At 36.7% G+C, this 20,465-nt stretch overlaps 1 protein-coding gene across 2 annotated transcripts in view; it reads left to right on the top strand.

The window, feature by feature from the left end:
* PCYT1A (phosphate cytidylyltransferase 1, choline, alpha) overlaps positions 1-20,465 on the top strand; it is a 74,793-nt gene that overhangs the window by 40,342 nt on the left and 13,986 nt on the right. For both annotated transcript variants that reach the window (XM_037837591.1, XM_037837594.1), the window contains one exon: positions 17,668-17,767. In XM_037837591.1, coding sequence (XP_037693519.1) covers positions 17,668-17,767 — 100 coding nt within the window. The remainder of the gene's footprint in view (positions 1-17,667; positions 17,768-20,465) is intronic.

Here is a 20,465-nt window from a genome sequence, read left to right as displayed (position 1 = left end):
GACAGGTTATAGCCAAGTAGGTGATACTTTCAGCTAATCATCATAGCCATGAGTAGAGCAAAGGAGGCCAGTCTTCTTCGTTGAATGGGCTCTGAGAAGACTTAAATTTCTTGTTCCTTAGAATCTGATAAATTTCAATGCTTAAATTCTTTTTCTTCAAATATTCATGTCACAAGTCAGTTCAGTGACCTGCTGCCTATTCCACATTCCTCCCTGGTACAAACTGGCTATTTCACGTGGGCTAGTGGTCAAAATGCACTCACCCAACAGGCTGGACTGACCTTACTGAGGAGTGTCCGCTTAATGAACTTCTCTGTCAACTCCACCCTACATGTGAGCCCCTTTGAATTCTGCAGCAAAAGCAAGCAAGATTTTTTTCTTTTCTTTTTATAGCAGCTGTATTGAGATATAGTCAATATATCATTCAATTCACCCATTTAAAGTGGTCAATGTTTTTTAGTATATTCACGGAGTTGCACAACTGTCACTGCAATCTATTTTAGAACATTTTTTCACTCCCAAAAGAAATTTTGTACCCATTAGCAGTCACTCCTTATCTCCCCCAATCTCCATAGCCCCTAGAAATCTCTAATCTACTCTTGTTTCTATGATTTGCCTAATCTGAACATTTCGTATAAGTGGAACATACAATATGTCGTCTTTTGTGTCTGTCTTCTTTCACTTTGCATGTTTTTAAGAGTCATCCATGTTATAGCATGTAACAGTATTTAATTCTTTTTTATTGCTGAATAACATTCTTTTGTATACCTGTTCTAGTTTGCTAATGCTGCTGGAATGCAAAACACCAGAGATGGATTGGCTTTTATAAAAGGGGGTTTATTTGATTACACAGTTACAGTCTTAAGGCCATGAAGTGTCCAAGGTAACACATCAGCAATTGGGTACCTTCATTGGAGGATGGCGTCTGCTCCAAAGTTCTGGTTTCAAAATGGCTTTCTCCCAGGAAGTTCCTCTCTAGGCTGCAGTTCCTCAAAAATGTCACTCTTAGTTGCACTTGGGATATTTGTCCTCTAGCTTCTCTAGAGCAAGAGTCTGCTTTCAATGGCCGTCTTCAAACTGTCTCCCATCTGTAGCTCCTGTGCTTTCTTCAAAATGTCCCACTTGACTATAGCAGCTTGCTCCTTCTGTCTGATCTTATATCCTACTCCAGTAATTTAATTCAGACGCACCCTCAATGGGTGGGCCAACACCTCCATGGAAATATCCAATCAGAGTCATCACCCACAGTTGGGTGGGGCGCATCTCCATGGAAACACTCAAAGAATTACAATCTAATTAACACTGATAGGTCTGCCTACACAAGATTACATCAAAGATAATGGCATTTGGGGGGACATAATACATTCAAACTGGCACAATACCATATACCACATTCTATTTATCCATTCTTCAGTTGATGGACATTTGGGTTGTACAAACAAGATTTGATTGCATGTTTGTAATGTATCAGCATGGCAGTAGGTGCTAGAGGTGTAAAAATGAAGAAGACCATCTCTCTGAGAAATGTAAGCATAATGTAGAGCTCTGTAGCCCTTGAAGCTCATTAGCTTTAGAAAAGTGCTTTCTTTGTAAGTGGGAAAGGAATAGGAAGGTTCACCACGTATTAAGTAGTTGGGTTGTGGGTTAGGAAAAATGAATAGAAGAGAGAAAAAAAGAGTTAAAGAGGAAAAATTAAGGAATAACTTTATGACTGTAAGTATAAAGCATTTATTGACACAGATGTTTCTAAAGGTAAGGCCAAAGGATCACAAAAATATTTATGAAGAGTAAGACTTTTAACCTATCTTAATATTTATCATAAGTATGAATAAGTCACAAGATACCTAAATTCTGGGGAAAATTGGCCACAGTTCTGTTATGGCTAAGGAGATCTCACAGTCTTATTTCAACCAACATATATTGAGAACCTCTGTGCCAGTGCTGTGGATCAGAGATGCAAAGATGAAAAGATGGTCTTGCTCTTAAGAAGCTCACAGACAAATAGGCTAAAGAGACAAGTAACAGATCTTCCAGGGAAAATGGCAGAGTAGGAAGCTACAGTGTCACTCCTCAAAAACAGCTGGTGGACAGGTGAAAACTGAAACAGCTGTTCTGGGGTTTTGGAGGCCAGGGGAGCACTGTACAGCATCCAGGGAAGAGCAGGATGTAGAGACTGAGAGACTGCGGTAAAAAGCTGTGAGTATGACTGCCAACACCCATCCCCCACTCTTGAGGTGAGTTACCTTGGGTCCAATCACTGGCTGGCTGCTGGAGACTGAGAGGCTCATCAAAGCACACCTCCCCAAGAATAGGGAGGGGCATGGCCTAGTTAGTACTGATCATGGCTTTTGATCATCAAATTTAGACTGCTGAGCGCGGGCTCTGAACTGTGAACCAGGATCAGAAGAAAAAGCAAAGGAATTACCTGAATGGAGTGAAAAAGTGGCTCAGAACATTTTGTCAGGGGCTTCCTGGGTGAGTTGGGGTTTAGTTAAAGGTGCTGAATTTACTGGCAAAGCAAGCCAGAAAGGCGCTTCTAAACTCAGAGAATGAATTCAACCAGAAGAGAAATCAGTGGAGGTCAGTCCAGCCTTGACCAGGGGACTTCACCTAGTGAAGCAGGCCACAGGAGGAGCGGCGAAAGTCAGTCAGTTCCTGGGTTGACAGAGTTTGCAGTGTAGCAAATTGTGTTGGGAAAGAGCTGGCTCCGCACATCAAGAAGCACAGAAGTAAGCTTGTGCCAGAGGCTCTGAAGAGAGACAGGGAAGGGAAGTCACCCCTGGATGGTGCGATGGTCATTGTAGCCAGCAATGTTCAAGAGTTTTCAGCTGTCTGGCAGGGATTGGAATGCGCAGCCAGATGCATTGTTAACAATGTTTCCACAGAAACTGTTCAAACTGTCAGATACAAATATGGACATAATGTGGGAAAAGCTACACACGATGCAGTGGATTCTGCCATCAGTGTCGGCGTGATAGCCTATAATATCAACAACATCGGTATCAAAGCAACGGTGACGACTGCAAAACAAACAGGACATGCACTTCTTGAAGACTATAAAATAGTTGACAGTTCTCAGGGAGAAAATCAAGAGGAAGGGGCTAATGTGCACGCAGTTGGGGAAGAGGAGCCAGGAAAGGATGAGCAGAAGGGAGAACCAGAGAAGAGTGAGGGAAAGAAGAAAAATCCCTGAAGGGACCGCCCCTGTCTTTTGTGTGGGCATGCAGCTTTGCTACATTGGCAAAGGTGGAATATTCCCCACAGATCAGCCAGTATTTTTGAAATGTTTTCATTCCTGCAAAGCAACTGTTTCTTAAATCTTGGGGCATGGATTCAACTTACAAGGAAGAGAATGAATATTCTTGTATCATACCTTTAGAAAGCTATAGTTGTATTCTAAGTATTTTTTTTAAAAACGTGGCTAAAATATTTTTGCAGTTAAAATAATACTAATATGTGCTATAAACCTCATTAAACCTAATGTTAAACTATTTTTGTATCCACTGTCTTTCAGAAAGCAAAGTAGGAAATTATAATATTTACATAAAATTTGGCATTTAGTAACCTTAGTTCTATTTGTCATGCCTTAGGAGGAATGACTTAAAATATTGTTTCCTCTGTTTGCACTACTGTTGATTTTGTTTCTGTGTGCTTCGTTCTCCGAATTTTCAGTGTATAAGCTAAACAAAAACTGTGATCATACACTAATGAAGTTCTCAGATAACATTTTAATAGACTTAGTCAAAAGAGGAAATAGACTGATCATGAAAGATAAGATGAGGTTCTGTAAAATTATTTGCTAGCTTACCTCTTTGTCAGGAAAAATGGAATGGTCTTTTCTATTTCAAATGAATTCAAATGGATTTTTAAGACTTTTGCATATGGACTGGTATCTATTAGGAGTCTAGGAAATTTGGGATATGATTGGTATTGTGTAAAACTTCAAAGTGGTTATTATTAGCTTATTTAGGCAAAAAAGTGCTTAATCATATCTACTTCTGTAGGCTTTTCCAAAAGACCTAAAACTTTATAAGGACTAAAATATAAGCAAATTAAATTCACCGATGGTAAATTTATTTTTATTTTGGGATTTGGTCATTGGAATTTTACATATTAAAAAACCAAGTTATTAGAAAAGAAAGCTTCTAATCATAGTCAAGGCAGAGATATAAAGGATCTTAGTCCTGATCCATGGTGGGTGGGCATTATAGTTTCCACTCCAGCAGAAGACATGATATTCACAGACCTGTATCCTACAAAGAGGTAACTAAGTACCTAATGGCATTTTTGTTAGTTTTGCTGATTTTAAAAGATGGGTATTTTCCACAGTTGTATTTCATTTTAATCATTTCTGAGCCTCTGGTGATTACTTGGTTTATTAGACTTTATTTGAAACTATCTAAAGAATGCACTTTGTGAATAAAAACTCTGAATTACTTGGCCTTAAATGTATTCACAGGCTTATATTTTGCAAAGATACAGAATTGGTGGAGCCTTTTCCTAAGGCCAAGGAGAATGTGCTGGTTGTTAAAGTTGAAATAAAACTGAATTGATAAATTAAAAAAAAAAAGAGGAAAAAAGCTACAAAGACCTAACTGTACACCCGAAAGAAATAGAAAAAGAACAGCAAACTAATCCCAAAGCAAGGAGAATGAAATAAATTACAAAGATTAGATCAGAAATAAATGAAATTGAGAACAACAATAACAAAAAACAATAGAATCAATAAAACCAAAAGTTGGTTCTTTGGGAAGATCAATAAAATTGACAAACCATTAGCTAGACTGACAGAGGAAAAAAGATGCAAATAAAATCAGAAATGAGAGTTTGGGACATTAAATTAAAAAGATCATAAGAGGATACTATGAACAACTATATGCCAACAAATTAAACAACTTAGATTTAATGGACAATTTCCTAGAAACACACAAACAACCTACACTGACTCCAGAAGAAATAGAAGATCTCAACAAAACAATCGCAAGTAAAGAGATTGAGTCAGTCATCAAAAACCTCCCAGGAAAGAAAGGTCCAGGACCAGATGGCTTCACGGATGAATTCTACCAATCATCATTCCAAGAAGATTGAACACCTTTCCTGCTCAAACTCTTCTTAAAAAATTGAAGAAAAGGAAACTCTACCTAACTCATTCTATGATGCCAACATCATCCTAATACCAAACCCACATAAAGATACTACAAGAAAAGAAAATTACAGACCAATCTGGCTAATGAATATAAATGCAAAATTCCTCAAAAAAAAACAAAACAAAAACAAAAACTTGCAAATTGAATCCAACAGCACATTAAAAGAATTATACACCATGGTCAAGTGGGTTTTTATCCCAGGTATGAAAGAGTGGTTCAACTCAAGAAAATTAATGCAGTAACAAATTATAGACACATTAACAAATTAAAGGAGAGAAAAAAATGATAATCTCAATTGACGCAGAAAAAGCATTTGACAAAATCCAGCACCCTTTCTTGATAGAAAACACTTCAAAAGATAGGAATAGAAGGAAATTTCTTCAACATGGTAAAGGGCATATATGAAAAACCCACAGCTAACATCATGCTCAATGGTGAAAGACTGAAAGCTTTCCCTCTAAGATCTGGAAAAAGACAAGGATGCCCACTTTCAGCAGTGTTATTCATCATTGTGCTAGAAATCCTAGCTAGAGCAATTAGGCAAGAAAAAAATAAAAGGCATCCAAATTGGAAAGGAAGAAGTAAAACTTTCCCTATTTGCAAATGACATGATTCTATATGTAGAAAGTCCAAAAAGTCAGCAACAAAGCTACTAGAGCTAATAAATGAACACCATAAAGTGGTGGGGTACAAGATCAACATGCAAAAATCAGCACTGTTTCTATACACTAGTAATGAGCAATCTGAGGAGGAAATGAAGGAAAAAATTCCATTTACAATAGCAACCAAAAGAATCAGATATCTAGGAATAAATTTAACCAAGGATGTAAAGGACCAGTACTCAGAAAACTACAAAACATTGCTAAAATAAATCAAAGAAGACGTAAATAAATGGAAGGACATCCCATGTTCATGGATAGGAAGACTAAATATAGCTACGATGTCGTCTACCTAAATCTATTTACAATACAATCCCAATCAAAATTCTAACAGCCTACTTTGCAAAAATGGAAAAGCCTATTATCAAATTTATTTAGAAGGGTAAGGGGCCTGACAGCCAAACCATCTTGGAAAAGAAGAACATAATTGGAGGACTCACACTTCCTGATTTTAAAGCACATTACAAAGCTACAGTAGTGAAAACAGCATGGTACTGGTATATGATAGGCATATTGACCAATGGAATCAAACTAAGAGTTAAGAAATAGACCTTCATATGTATGGTCAATTAGGTTTTAACATGGCTGCCAAGTCCACTCAACTGATACAGAACAGTCTCCTCAACAAATGGGGCTGGGAGAACTGGATATCCATATCCAAAAGAAAGAAAGAGGACACCTATCTCACACATTATACAAAAAATTAACTCAAAATGAATTAAAGACCTAAATATAAGAGCTAGGACCATAAAACTCCTTGAAGAAAATATAGGGAAGCCTCTTCAAGATCTTGTGTTAGGCACTGATTTCTTAGACTTTACACCCAAAGCACAAGCAACAAAAGAAAAAATAGATAAATGGACCTCTTCAACATTAAAACCTTTTGTTGCTTCAAAGGACTTTGTTTAAAAGGTCAAAAGACAGTCTACTCAATGGGAGAAAATATTTGAAAGCCACATATCTGATAAGGGTTTAGTATCCAGAATATATAAAGAAATCCCACAACTCAGCAATAAAAAGACAAGCAACTCTAAAAGATATGAGCAAAATACTTGAATAGACATTTTTCCAAAGAGGAAATACAAATGGCTGAAAGCACATGAAAAGATACTCAACATCACTAGCAATTAGGGAAATGCAAATCAAAACCACAATGAGATATCATTTCACATCTACTAGAATGGCCACTATTAAAAATATGGAAAACTACAAGTTTTGGAGAGGATGTGGAGAAATAGGAACCCTCATTCACTGCTGATGGCAGTGTAAAAGACGTAGCCTCTGTGGAAGACAGTTTGATGGTTCCTCAGGAAGCTAGGTATAGAATTACCATATAGCAGATCTTGGCAATCCTGCAACTAGGTATATACACAGAAGAACTGAAAGCAGGGACACAGACATTTTCACCCAGATGTTCATAGCAGTATTATTCACAATTGCCAAAAGATGGAAGCAACCGGAGGGTCCATCATCCGATGAATGGATAAACAAAATGTGGTATGTACATATGATGTAATATTATTCAGCTTTGAGAAAGGAATGATGTTGTGATGTAATGCTGCAATATGGATGAACCTTGAGGACATTATGTTGAATGAAATAAGCCAGATCCAAAAGGACAAATATTATATTATCTCACTAATATGACCTCATTATAATAAGCAAAGTCATAGAGTTAGAGTCTACCATATAGATTATCAGGAGATAGAATGAGGGTAGAGAATGGGAAGCTGATGTTTAATTTGTGCAGAATTTTTAATTAGGTTGATTGTAAATGTTTGGAAATGGATAGAGTTGACAGTGGCACATTATAGTGAGTGTAATTAACAGCACTGAATTATGGGTGTGAATGTGGTTGAAAGGGGAAGTTTAGGGTCATGTATGTCACTGGAAAGAAAGAGGGTAAAACATGGGTCTGTGTAACACAGTGAACCCTATGGTGGATGATGACTGTGGTTAATGGAACAAATATAAGAACACTCTTCCATGAACTAGAACAAATGCACATTGCCATTACAAGGTGTTAATAATAGGTGGTATATGGGAACAATAAACCTAGTGCAAACTATCATCGGTGTAATAAATGTATAATACCTATGCTAAGTGTCAATAATAGGGGTTATAAGGGGTGTGGGGTTTTTCTTCTTGGAGTAATGAAAATGTTCTAAAATTTACTGTGGTGATGAATGTACAACTCTGTGATTATATTGAGAGCCATTGATTGTAAAGTTTAGATGGATTGTATATGTGTGAATATATCTCAATGAAATTGCTTAAAAAAAGAGAGAAGCAGCAAGTACAATATGAAAAGTGCTAAATAAAAGGAAATAAGAGGTGCACTGGCTATCTCTAGGAGGAAGTGATTTGACTTGAGGGCGGTGGTTTTGGAAAAGCTTCATGGAAGAGATTATTTCTGAGTTTAATTTGAAGGATAAATAGGAATTTGAGAAATGGCCAAGAGAAAAAGTACAAGTTCAGAAGTGTGAAAGAACAGCAGATTTAGCAAACAGCAAATAATATTGCTGGAAGTTATGGTTCAGGATCTGCGGTCGATGTGGTAAGTAAGAGCTTGATCATGAAGGATCTTGAGTTCTGTGTTAAGGAGTTTGAACTTTATCTGGTGGGTGATGTGGTCAGATTTGCAAACAGAAAGATCATCCTGGAAAGAATAGATTGAAACAGGGTTAGAAAAAAGCCATAGAGACTAGTGGTGAGATTATTGTAATGGCTCAATTTGGAGACCGCTGATGAAGGCTTAAACTGAGATAGTAGACACAGAGAGGATGAGATAAATTTTTTAAGTTTTTAGGAAGTAAATTAAACCAGTCTTTGAGATCACTGGGATGCAGAAAATGAGAGAATGTTATCAAGAAAGTGAAACACAATGTACAGAATGGGAGAAAATATTTGCAAATCATATATCTGATAAAGAGTTAGTATTCAGAATATATGAAGAATTCTTGTAACTGAACAATAAAAAGATAAACCACCCAATTAAAAAATGGGCAAAGGACTTGAATAGACATTTCTCCAAAGAAGATATACAACAAACACATGCAACAAACACATGAACAGATGTTCAACATGATTGGTCATTAAGAAAATGCAAATCAAAACCACAGTGAGATACTGTTTCACACCCACTGGAATGGCTGTAATTTTAAAAAGGGGAAAAGTGTTTGCGAGCATGTGGAGAAATTGGAACCCTGAGACATTGCTGATGGAAATGTAGAGTACAGCTGCCATATGGCCCAGCAATTCCATTCCTAGGTATATACTCAAAAGAATTGAAAAACAGGTACTCACTAAATATTTGTTCAAGAATATTCATAGCAGCACTATTCAAAATAGCCAAAAAGTGGAAACAACTCAAATGTCCATCAGTGGATGAATGGATAAACAAATTGTGGAATATATATATAATGGAATATTATTCAGCCACAAAAAGGAATGAAGTACTGATACATGCAACAACATGGATGAACCTCTAAAACATTACACTAAGTGAAAGAATCCAGACACAAAATGTCACATATTGTATGGTTCCTATTACATGTGATATCCAGAATAGGCAAATCCATAGGGATAGAATGGAGATTAGTGGTCCCAAGGGATGGGAGAAGGCATGATTACTCAGTGGCACAGAATATTCTGAGGTGATAAAGTTTTGAAACTCAAGAGAGATGGTGTGAATGTACTAAATGCTGCTGAATTGTACACTATAAAATGGTTAGTTGTATGTTACATGAATTTCAGCTCAATTAAGAAAAAGATTTGGCAAAGCTAGGTCATAAGTACCTGCTTTTCGTTATACTCTTATATAGGCTTTTACACATGCTTGCAGTATTTCATACTTAAAAAGGACCAATAAATATACCATAACCTTTCTGGGAGCAGCAATTATCAAGGGTTATAAAAATGTACATACCCATTGACTCAGCAATTCCACTTCTAGGTATTTGTCCTGGGGAACAATAGAACAAGTACATAGAATTAGGGTATTGGTGGACACATTGTTTCAATATTGGAAAACTGGAAGCAACTTATTTACCCAAATAATAGAGAGCTGGTTAAATTAATTTTGGTATGTACATTTGTGAGCCATTTAAAATGATGGTATGGATGGAGTTATACCAAATAGATCTTGATGCTCACAGTGCATACTGCAAAAAAGAAGCTTACACAGCAATGTAATCCCTTTTGGGGAAAAGATGTATTTTTATGGAGGGAAAGTCTACAAAGATATAGCCCAAAATGTTAAAAATGTAGTTATTTGGGGTTAATGTGATTATAAATGATTTTTGTTTTTTTTCTGCCTTACCTGTATCTTCTACAGCTTCTGCAAATAGTATATACTTTGTAATAAGAACTAAAAATTAACTCTTTAGGATAATTATAGAGTTATTCATGAAGAGGAAATATAATAATACTTTATTAATGTTTAACATAGGTTAATGCCTAACATTAATTTATTAATTTCATTATCAGCAACACCACCCCAAAATGTAGTCTCCCTGTTCAACAGTTCTCTGTCTTATTGCTCTACCTCCTCTGAACTATTACTCTAATCTCCAGGCTTTCCTCTGTTTTTACCCTCTGGTTGTGCTTTTCTGTTCTGCCTACCTGCCAGGGGTCAGCAAACCATGGCCCTTCTTCTGCCTCCCTCCATTTACCAGAAGTAACCCCAGATATCTTGCAGTTTCTGTTCATTCTTTGTTTCTCTTACTGGGCCTATTAACCTGTCCTTCTAAAATTTAAGTTTCTAGCTTGATCTGAGCCAAATATAATGTTCAATCGTTCTATTCATCATTTTCTGATGCTTTAATACATTTCCCACAAGAGTTATTCTAAATATTTTGTGCTTTCCTCAATCTTTCAGTCTCCTTCTAACCTCCCTATTCCTTACAGGTAACTTCACTTCCTTCTTTACTATACTGAGAAAATGACAGCATCAGATGCAAGTTTCTGTATCTTTCCTCTTTTTCTCCCAACATCTTCATTTTATCACCTTACCTTTCTTCTGCTTTCAGAAAAATGTGATCCTCCTCATTTCTAGGGCTAGCATCTTCCCCCTCCTGTTCTTGAGGCCATTCCTTACCATTCCTCCAGACTCGTGGTTCCTCAACTATCTGTTTTTTTTCCTTCTCCAATATTTTTGATCACTTTGGCTTCTTTTCCTTTCTTGGATATGTATAGATCTCCTCAACTTAAAAAAACAAAACTACAACAACAACAAAAAACTGCCACTTGATCCTTCTATATCCTTTAGCCTTCTTTCTGTTTTTCTTATTACCTTTATGTCCAAGCATCTCTAATGAGGGATTGTTGCTATTCTATTTCCTTGTCTTCCATTATCTTTAAAGACAGTAGTCTTCTGACTTTCCACTACTATATTCTAGAAGGTCACTAATGACTACTGAATCTCCAAATTCAAAGGCTTTTGTCTGTTCTCATTTTCTTTGATCTCCCTGGAACATTTAATAGTGTTCCTTCTTTGAAATTATTCCCTGGTCTCTGTGACAACACCCTAATCAGAGTTCTCAAGCCTCTCAGGCATCTTCTGGCTCCTTCAAACCACTAACATGAACTCTCCTTAGAATTTTTTCTTCAATCCTTTTTTTTTTTTTTTTTTTGGAATAAAAATCTCCTGAAGATTTTAATTTATTTTCGACACTTACCCTTATGTTTATAATGTCAGCACCTATCCTTCTGACATTTCTTCAATGTCCTGATATCTCAAACTTCAAGATGAATTTGTTATCCTGGAATCATCTTTTTTCAAAAAAAAACAAAAACAATTTCTCTTTTCCTGCTAATGATACACCACAATCCTTCTTATCTCCCTAGTTCAAAAATTCAGTTATTGCAGATTCCTCTTTCTCAAGTGACTTTTTTTTTTAACTCAATTCCTCCTATTCTTTGTTTAAAAAATCCTTTATCTGTCACACTTTCTACTCCCACTGTAACATTAATGGAAAAATCCATAAATCCATTCCCTCTTCCCTATAATAACCTCTAAACTGACCTCTTTCCATGTTTGCAACTAACCAGTGGTGTTCTGTTTCTTTAGTGATCCTCTGTCTAGATGTTCTATCCATTGATGAGAGTGGTGTATTGAAGTCTCCAACTATTATTGTAGAGGTGTCTATTTCTCCTTTCAGTGATCGCAGTGTTTGCCTCATGAATTTTGGGGCATTCTGGTTTGGTGCATAAATATTTATGACTGTTATGTTTTCTTGATGAATTGACCCTTTTATTAATATATAGTGTCCTTCTTTGTCTCTTAATTGTTTCGCTTTTGAAGTCTAACTTGTCTGATATTAATATAGCTACTCCCGCTTTTTTCTGGTTGTTGTTTGCATGAAATATCTTTTTCCAACCTTTCACTTTCAGTCTATGTTTGTCCTTGTGTCTAAAGTGAGTTTCTTGTAGACAGCATATAGATGGGTCCTGTTTTTTAATCCATTCTGCCAGTCTGTGTCTTTTTATTGGGGAGTTTAATCCATTTACATTTAGTGTTATTACTGTAAGGGCAGTACTTTCTACTACCATTTTGTTTTTTGGAATTTATATGTCATATCTTATTTTTTCCTCTCCTTTTACCTTTCCTGATAATCTTCATTTCTGCACTCTTCTCCAACTCTCTGTCTCCTGTCTTTTCCTATCAGCCTGTAGCACTCCCTTTAGTATTTCTTGTAGTGCCGGTCTCTTATTCACAAACTCTCTCAGTATCTGTTTGTCTGAAAATGTTTTAATCTCTCCCTCATTTTTGAAGGAAAGTTTTGCTGGATATAGAATTCTTGGTTGGCAGTTTTTCTCTTTCAGAATCTTAAATATATCATGCCACTGTCTTCTTGCCTCCATGGTTTCTGCAGAGAAATCTGTACATAGTCTTATTGACCTTCCCTTGTATGTGATGGATCGCTTTTCTCTTGCTGCTTTCAGAATCCTCTCTTTGTCTTTGACATTGGACAATCTGACCAGTAAGTGTCTTGGAGTAGGTCTATTGGGATCTATTCTATTTGGGGTACATTGTACTTCTTGAATCTCTAATTTTCTGTCTTTTATAAGAGTTGGGAAATTTTCAGTGAATATGTCTTCTATTACTCTTTCTGCCCCTTTTCCCTTCTCTTCTCCTTCTGGGATACCCATAACACATATATTTGTGCGTTTCATGTTGTCACTCGGCTCCCTAAGACCCTGCTCATATTTTTCCATTTTTTTCACCATCTGTTCTTTTGTGTGTATGAATTCGAATGACCTGTCTTCCAGTTCACTGATCCTTTCTTCTGCCTGTTCAAATCTACTGTTGTGTCCCTCCATTGTGTTTTTCATCTCCTCCATTGTGGCCTTCATTCCCATGAGTTCTGCCATTTGTTTTTTTAAGTTTATGAATTCTTCTTTATGGTCAGCCGGTGTCTTCTTTATATCCTTCAGCTCTTTTGCTATATCTTCCTTCATTTCATCAAATTTATTTATCATTAGTTGCCTCCACTCCTGTGTCTCAGCTGAGCTATTAGTTTGTTCCTTTGGCTGGTCCATGTTTTCGTGTTTCCCGGTATGGCTTGTTATCTTAAGTTGTCTAGGCATCTGATTTTCTTGATTAGTTTATTTTGGAGCTTGTTTTCTGTCTTTTACCTATTGGTTTTCTTGTTGGTTGGCTTTGTTCTCTGGCCTCTGTTATTCAGTTCAACTTATTCTAGGCCTCTAACTTAGGTTCTATTTAGTTGATCGGAATTTTTCCCCTCTTGTTTTTTCTGTTTCTTGCTCTGCCTCTATGTAACCTTTTTGTGAGTGGGTCTCCTCAGATATGGTCGACCCTAGTCAGATTTTCCCAGTCTAGTGAGGCCCAGGTCTCATTGGGAGGGTATGGAGTTTTCCTGAGAATGAAACCCTCCTATGAGGCCTTTAGAATTGGTGCTTTTCCTCTCCTGTCCAGCAGGTGGCGCTGGCCAGCCCGCAGCTCCCCCACCAGTGTAAGGAGGTATGTAGACTTTAGTTATCCTGGTGACTCTGATCCTGTCAGGGGCATGGCTGACTGAAGCCGGAATCTGAATTCCAGCCCCTGGGATCTGAATTCCCAGAAGGAGGACTGCCAGTTGAGCTGGACCTCCCTCCACTCTCCCAATCCTCAGAACTCCAGTTGTCTCTCAGGGGCACTGTTCCCTTCTCCCCTTTCCTCTTTGGGGCCTCTCCATGTAGATTCCTTGGTCAGCCTGAGTTGCCAATTAAAGACGGGGGTGGAGGCCTTCAGTAGTGAATACGGAATTCAAAGACACTGTGGGTACTCTGTCTCCCCCAAGCCCAGCCTAGTCCCTCAACCTGGGCTTTCCGATGGAAAATAACCACATATATTACTTTTAGATTTAAAAAAAATATATATATATATAAAAGAAATCAAGAAAAAGAAAAAAGAAAAAAAAAAAAAAAGAGTCTCTTTTAAAAGTCTTTCCGCAGCCTGGAAGTTTTGTCAGTGTCAGAATAGAGCATTTAAAGATATGCTTTGGGCTATTGTCTGATAATTACTCTCCAACCGCTTCGGTTCCACCCCTGCCGGGGGCTATTGAAATACAAAAAGATAAGGGATCAGTGAGAAGCCAGCAGGGACAAAATGTAGGAAAAAAAATGGCTTTTTTGGAGTCTGGGAATGGGTTCCTGCTTTTACGTGCTCCCACTTCTCAGAGCCCAGCCCTTCTTTAGCACCCCAGCTCCCAAAGTTAGTTAATTAATTTGTTAATTAATTCTGCAGTTGAGGCTGGGTTGAGCCTCCCTTCTTGCCCTCAGCAGATTGCTGTTTTTTGTTTTTTTTTCCCCCCCTTTCAGGGAGCCGGCAGCAAGACAGTCTGTGAGGTCTGGGTGGGGAGGGGCGCCAGACCCCTGGTCCGGGGAACTTAGAATGTTCGCTGCGATCTCAGCTTTTCCTCCAATTCCAAACTTGTGTCCAGTGTGTGACTGGTTACTGGAGACCCCAAAAACACTGTTTCATATAGTTCTTGGGTAATTGCCAGCTGCTCTAGGGGAGAGACGAAATTCTGCTCCTCACCACTCCGCCATCTTGCCCCGCCCTCTTCACCAGTGGTGTTCTGATAAAGTGGCTTTTGCGGAGGAGAAACCCTGATATAAAGCATTTTCAGATTTCTGTGACTGATTTCAGGTGACCACTGGTTTCAAAACTGATTCACAAAATTCTTGAATATTTAACAAATCTTTCCAGCACACCATGGAAATTAACTTTCAGAGACACAGTAGGGCTGGTCTTTTATCTATATATACTATTGTTAATAAGCATATATTTTCCTATTTGTTTCTTTTGCTATATATATAACAGCTTTATTGAGATATAATTCACATATCTGTTTAAAGTGTATAATTTGAATAGTTTTTAGTATATTCGCAGCATTATACAACCACAATTTTAGAATGTTTTCATCACCCCATAAAAGAAACGCCATACCCATTAGCACTTGCTACCCATTTCCCCCCAAACTTCCTCACCCCTGAAAATCACTAATCTGCTTTCTGTTTTTATAGATTTGCCTATTCTGGACATTTCATATAAATGGAATCATACATATGTGGTCTTATGTGTCTGGCTTCTTTCACTTAACATGTTTTCAAGGTTTACCCACGTTGTACTCCTTTTTAATTGCTGAATTCCATTTGTTTCTTGAGGTGTAACTCACATACAGTAAAATACACAAACCTTAAGTGTGCAGCTCAATAAATGCTTATGTATGTATCATGCAGGTAATCACCAGTACTCCAGAAAGCTCCCTTGTGCCTCCTCCTAGTCCATATTCTCCCTTCTCAAGTTCTATTAGTTCTCTGATTTCTGTCACCATAGATTAGTTTTGCTTGTTTTTGACCATCATGTGGAGGGACTCATAGAATCTGTATTATTTTGTGAATAAGCATATGTTTTTTAGAAGCACAATTACTGTTAAGCACTCTGAGTACTGGCTTCTAGTAGATAAACAGCTTAGTCTGCAGGGAAATCTCTAAAATGTAAAACTTCACAAAAATTGTACATTTGGGTCCATGCCCTATTGTTATCTCTTTTTAAAAATGTTCTAAAGAAGAATATATATATGTTATATGAAATGATATATATGATATGCTTAGAATTTAAAATTCTGAGACCACAACAGACCCTAAAGAGATTAAAAGGATTATAAGGGAATATTACAAACAACTTCATGCCAACACATTTGACCATTTGGATGAAGTAGACAAATTCCTAGAAAGAGACAAATTACTAAATCTGACCCAGAAAAAAAGAAAATCTGAATAGATCTATATCAAGTAAAAAAATTGACTTTGTCATTAAAAATCTTTCCAAAAGACATGTCCAGGGCCAGATGGTTTCATTGGTAAATTCTATGAAACATTTAAGGAAGAAATAATACCAATCCTACCCAAAAACTTCCAAAAAATGGAGGAGGGAGTACTTCCCAACTTATTTTATGAGACCAGATATCAAAGCCAGACAGAAACATCACAATAATAAAAGACTACATTCCTAAGTCCCTCATAAAATTAGATGCAAAAATCCTTTACAATATATCAGCAAATTGAATCTAACAACATATAAAAAGGTTTATGCAACATGACGAATGGGATTTTGCCCAGGAATGCAAGGTAAGTTTAACATCCTAAAATCAATGAACATAATACACCATAATTAATAAAATAAAGGACTAAGCCATAATATTACTGTTTCAGTAGATGCAGAAAAAGCACTTGACAAAGTCCAACACTCATTCATTATAAAAATTCTCAAAAAACTACAAAAAGAAGGGAGATCCCTCAACTTGATAAAGGGCATCTGTGAAAAACCTATAGCTAACATCATACTTTATGTTGAAAGACTGCATGCTTTTCCCCTAGATTGGGAACAAGGCAAGGATTTCCGCTTCTATTCAGCATTGTATGAGAGAGCCTAGCCAGTACAATAAGGAGGAATAAAAAGAAAATTAAAGGTGTCCAGATTGGAAAGGAAGAAGTAAAAGTGTCCTTATTCACAGATGACATAATGTCATATTTAGGAAATCTTAAGAAAAAGAAAAAAAAAACCTAATAGAATAAGATTAGCAGTCACAGGACATAAGATTGAGGCAAAAAAAATCAGTTGCAATTATGGGCACACACACATCAGTTGCATTTCTATATATTAGCAATGAACAATCCAAAAATAAAATTAAGAAAGTTTCATTCACGATAGCATCAAATAGAATAAAAAATACTTAGCAAAAAATTTAACACAAACCCTTAAGTGAGGCCGTATATGGAGGGAACAGCATACACATTCTTATTTCAGTTTTGCCTCTGAGTAGTGTGTACAATTCATATAACTTCTCTGAGCCTTGTTTTCCTCATCTTTAAATTGAGGATAGTAACTATAGTATATTTGCCTTACAGGTTTATCATGAGTGTTAGAACATATTTACAGTGTAAAGCATTGCACAGTGTTAATTGTACTTAAAAAAGTCCACAGGAGCTGTTAGTGTTTCCAGTCCCATAGTTTAAGTATGAAAATTACTTACAAATCTGGCAATTTCTTCACATGGTAAAGGGCTGACTCTTCTGCCATGCTGTAGAGGAGCCGTTATTCTGGACCAGGTAATAGGGACTCTGCTTAGGCTCTGTCAGATTGCACAATCTTACCTTAAAATCACCAGCCAGACATTTATCTTTCATGCCATGATTTACCCATTTTGTTTAAAGGTTGCAACTTCAACTTAACATTTTTAAATAACCTTTTTTTCCTGATTAACTGATTGTTCTATAAAGTTGCAATTTTTCAAGTATTTCAGTTTGTACCATTGCATTTAACTTTGTTTTCCTTCACTTTCCTCTTTAAGGGCTTACGGCAGCCAGCTCCTTTTTCTGATGAAATTAAAGTTGACTCTAGTAAGCCTTATGTCAGGGTAACTATGGAAGAAGCCTGCAGAGGAACTCCTTGTAAGTAAATGCCTAATTAACTATATTGTTGTTTTATTATTGTTTTCAGCATTAATTATATTTACCAAATACACACTTATTTTCCATATTCTTCTTTCAGTTTACCTGTCAAGGCTAGTGGTGGTGGAAGGGGTATTCCTCCCATCTGTCTTGCTCTTATGTTTGGGAGGGTAATTCTCCATAAATTTTCATTTTTGTTTTATTATTACACTCTTGCTTCCTGGGATATTGTCATAGCTACAAGACACAGTGGAGCAGAGGCAATAAGATATTAAGCCAGGCTGGATTATAATATTGTTTATTTTTACAGAGATCCAAAAAAAAAAAAAAGTCAGTGTTGTCACATTTTTAGTACCTTCAGAATTATCCCAACACTCTTCCCACATTCTATGAGTCAGTACCTTAGCTATGATGCTGCTGATTAATGAAGAACAGAAATATCTGAAGTTGGGAGATGTCCATCACTTAATTTTATCTTTATTGATATAATTTTCCATATTTTTAAAAGACTCATTATTTTCAAAGCCCATATTCTTTCCGTTTTGCTTACTTTACATCATTATTTAGCAATTTTTTAACACATAAATTATTAATATGTGTTCCAGGTACTCTATTTTGGGAAATTGGCTTAAGCCATGAATATGTGTTATGAATGTACAATCCTGGGGGTTAGCTGTCCTTACTTCTCTGTAAATTCTCCAATTCTCCCTTTTTTTTCAATCCCTTTTCATTTCTTCCGATTACTATGGTAAGTCTTCTCTCTACTCTGTAAACGTAAGTCTGGACTTAAAACCAGGTAAGCAGGAGGGAATAAGAGGCAATTGTATAGCCACAAATCCATACATTTCCAGTGTATGGAAAATATTTATGGTTACATTTTAACTGTGTTAATGTGTTTGTTCTCTGTTGTAACTGAGGACTTGTTATATATGAATAGAAATTACTGCTGGACAGTGTGATGCTAGGGATTATAGTTTTGGGGTCCTCAAAAAACAGGCTAATACCAGAGAATGCTTTCCTTTTGCAAAAGAGTTTAGTTAGGTACAGCTCATGTTGATAACAACCCTCCTGATTCATGGTATGATTTTTGGGTTTGGCTCCCCTTACTTGAGTAATAGATAAGCGAATAGGGCAGGATAAAATGACAAGGATAGGCTGAAAACACAGTCTATAAATAAGAGGTCGAAATGGTGGCAGGTCAAATTTCAGAGTGCCAACAGACAGTACAAGGGTCACGTTCAGACATGTGACAGTAGTACCTATTGAAGACAAGAACTTTTTACTTAGTCACTAGTGACATACATTCAGAATTCAGTACCTCGCTCAGATCTGATCAAATTAGTTATATCACCAGCTTGATGCTAATTTAGCCACATGCCATTTATGGTACATAAGTATGTATATTGTTCTCAAGTTTTGAAGCGTATAATTACAAAGCGCTAACTAATAAATTAAAATTTTTTAAATTTTAGAATGGAATTTTACAAGTAAGTCACCTTTGAGATTATCTACTTCATAGTCTCTTCATTCTATACATGAGGTAATTAAGGTCCATAGAGACTAAGAAGTGAAGACTCCCCCACTAAAACAGATAATTAGTTGATAGGATTGGAGCAAAAACCTAGATCTTTCCAGCCCTCTGCTTTTTTCACCTTGGAGTGGTGCGACTCTTTGTAGACATTTGTTATAAATAATAGAAGACAGCTGCAAAATGATTATATTTTAGGTAGAACAAATAGTAAAAAATTAGTGTGTAAAGTTTGTCAGTTTAATTTGATCTCTAGCTTTTCTCCTACACCTCATTCTCTTTGCTCTGTTTTATGTCAAATAACCAAGTAACTGATTGTTCTCATGCCAGTGCAGGACAAGAACTAAACCAACATAGAACTTACACATGTTGTAGTTAATGAATTTTAAACCAGTAACTGTGATAAGGGGGCATACTATCCCCCACCGGCCCACCCAGCTTTTCACTAGGGAGGTTAAAGGAATTAAAGAAGAATTTTATATAATCTAGTAGAAAACTTTCACCCAGAGGAAAAAACAAATATGACTTGAGAAATGAGAAAATCAGCTCTGGGATTCTTTTGGAAAATGAAAACAAAACAAAACAAAATGGCAATATGCGTCACTTGGAGAAAGGAAGAAAAAGGGAGAGACCTGAAGGACAATGGAAATCTGCTAGAGACAAAATGTTTTGGTGATAGGTATTTGGGAGAATGTATTAAAAGAGACAGTAAATGCAAACGAGGTCTGTTCTACCTAAAGTAGGACTTTTGGTTACTTAGCCAGCAGTAGTGTTACCATGTATAAAATCAGGACAATTTTGAGAGTGAAGGGGTTGTTGACATGGGGTTTGGGGGGTGGGGTGCTAATACATGCTGCACCTTGGATGAACCTTGAAAACGTTAAGTTGGGTGAGAGAAGTCAGACATAGGAGGTCACATATTGTATGATTCCTTTTGTAAGGAATACCCAGAATAGGCAAATCCATGGAGACAGAGGGTGGATTGATGGTTGCTGAGGGAAATGAGATATGATTACTTAATGGGTACAGAGTGTTTTTCTGGGGTGGTGAAAAAAAATGTAACATTTTTTATCATCCCTAGGAGTTTCCTTGTGCCCCTTTATTTTTCTGTCTCTATGGATTAGTTTGTATCTTTTGGAATTTAATGTGAATGGACTCATATAATATGTG

The sequence above is a fragment of the Choloepus didactylus genome, chromosome 1, assembly GCF_015220235.1.
Source record: "Choloepus didactylus isolate mChoDid1 chromosome 1, mChoDid1.pri, whole genome shotgun sequence".
NCBI classification, from domain to species: domain Eukaryota; kingdom Metazoa; phylum Chordata; class Mammalia; order Pilosa; family Megalonychidae; genus Choloepus; species Choloepus didactylus.
The sequence above is the reverse complement of the archived record's forward strand: the minus strand, read 5'-3'. Positions and strand labels throughout refer to the sequence as shown.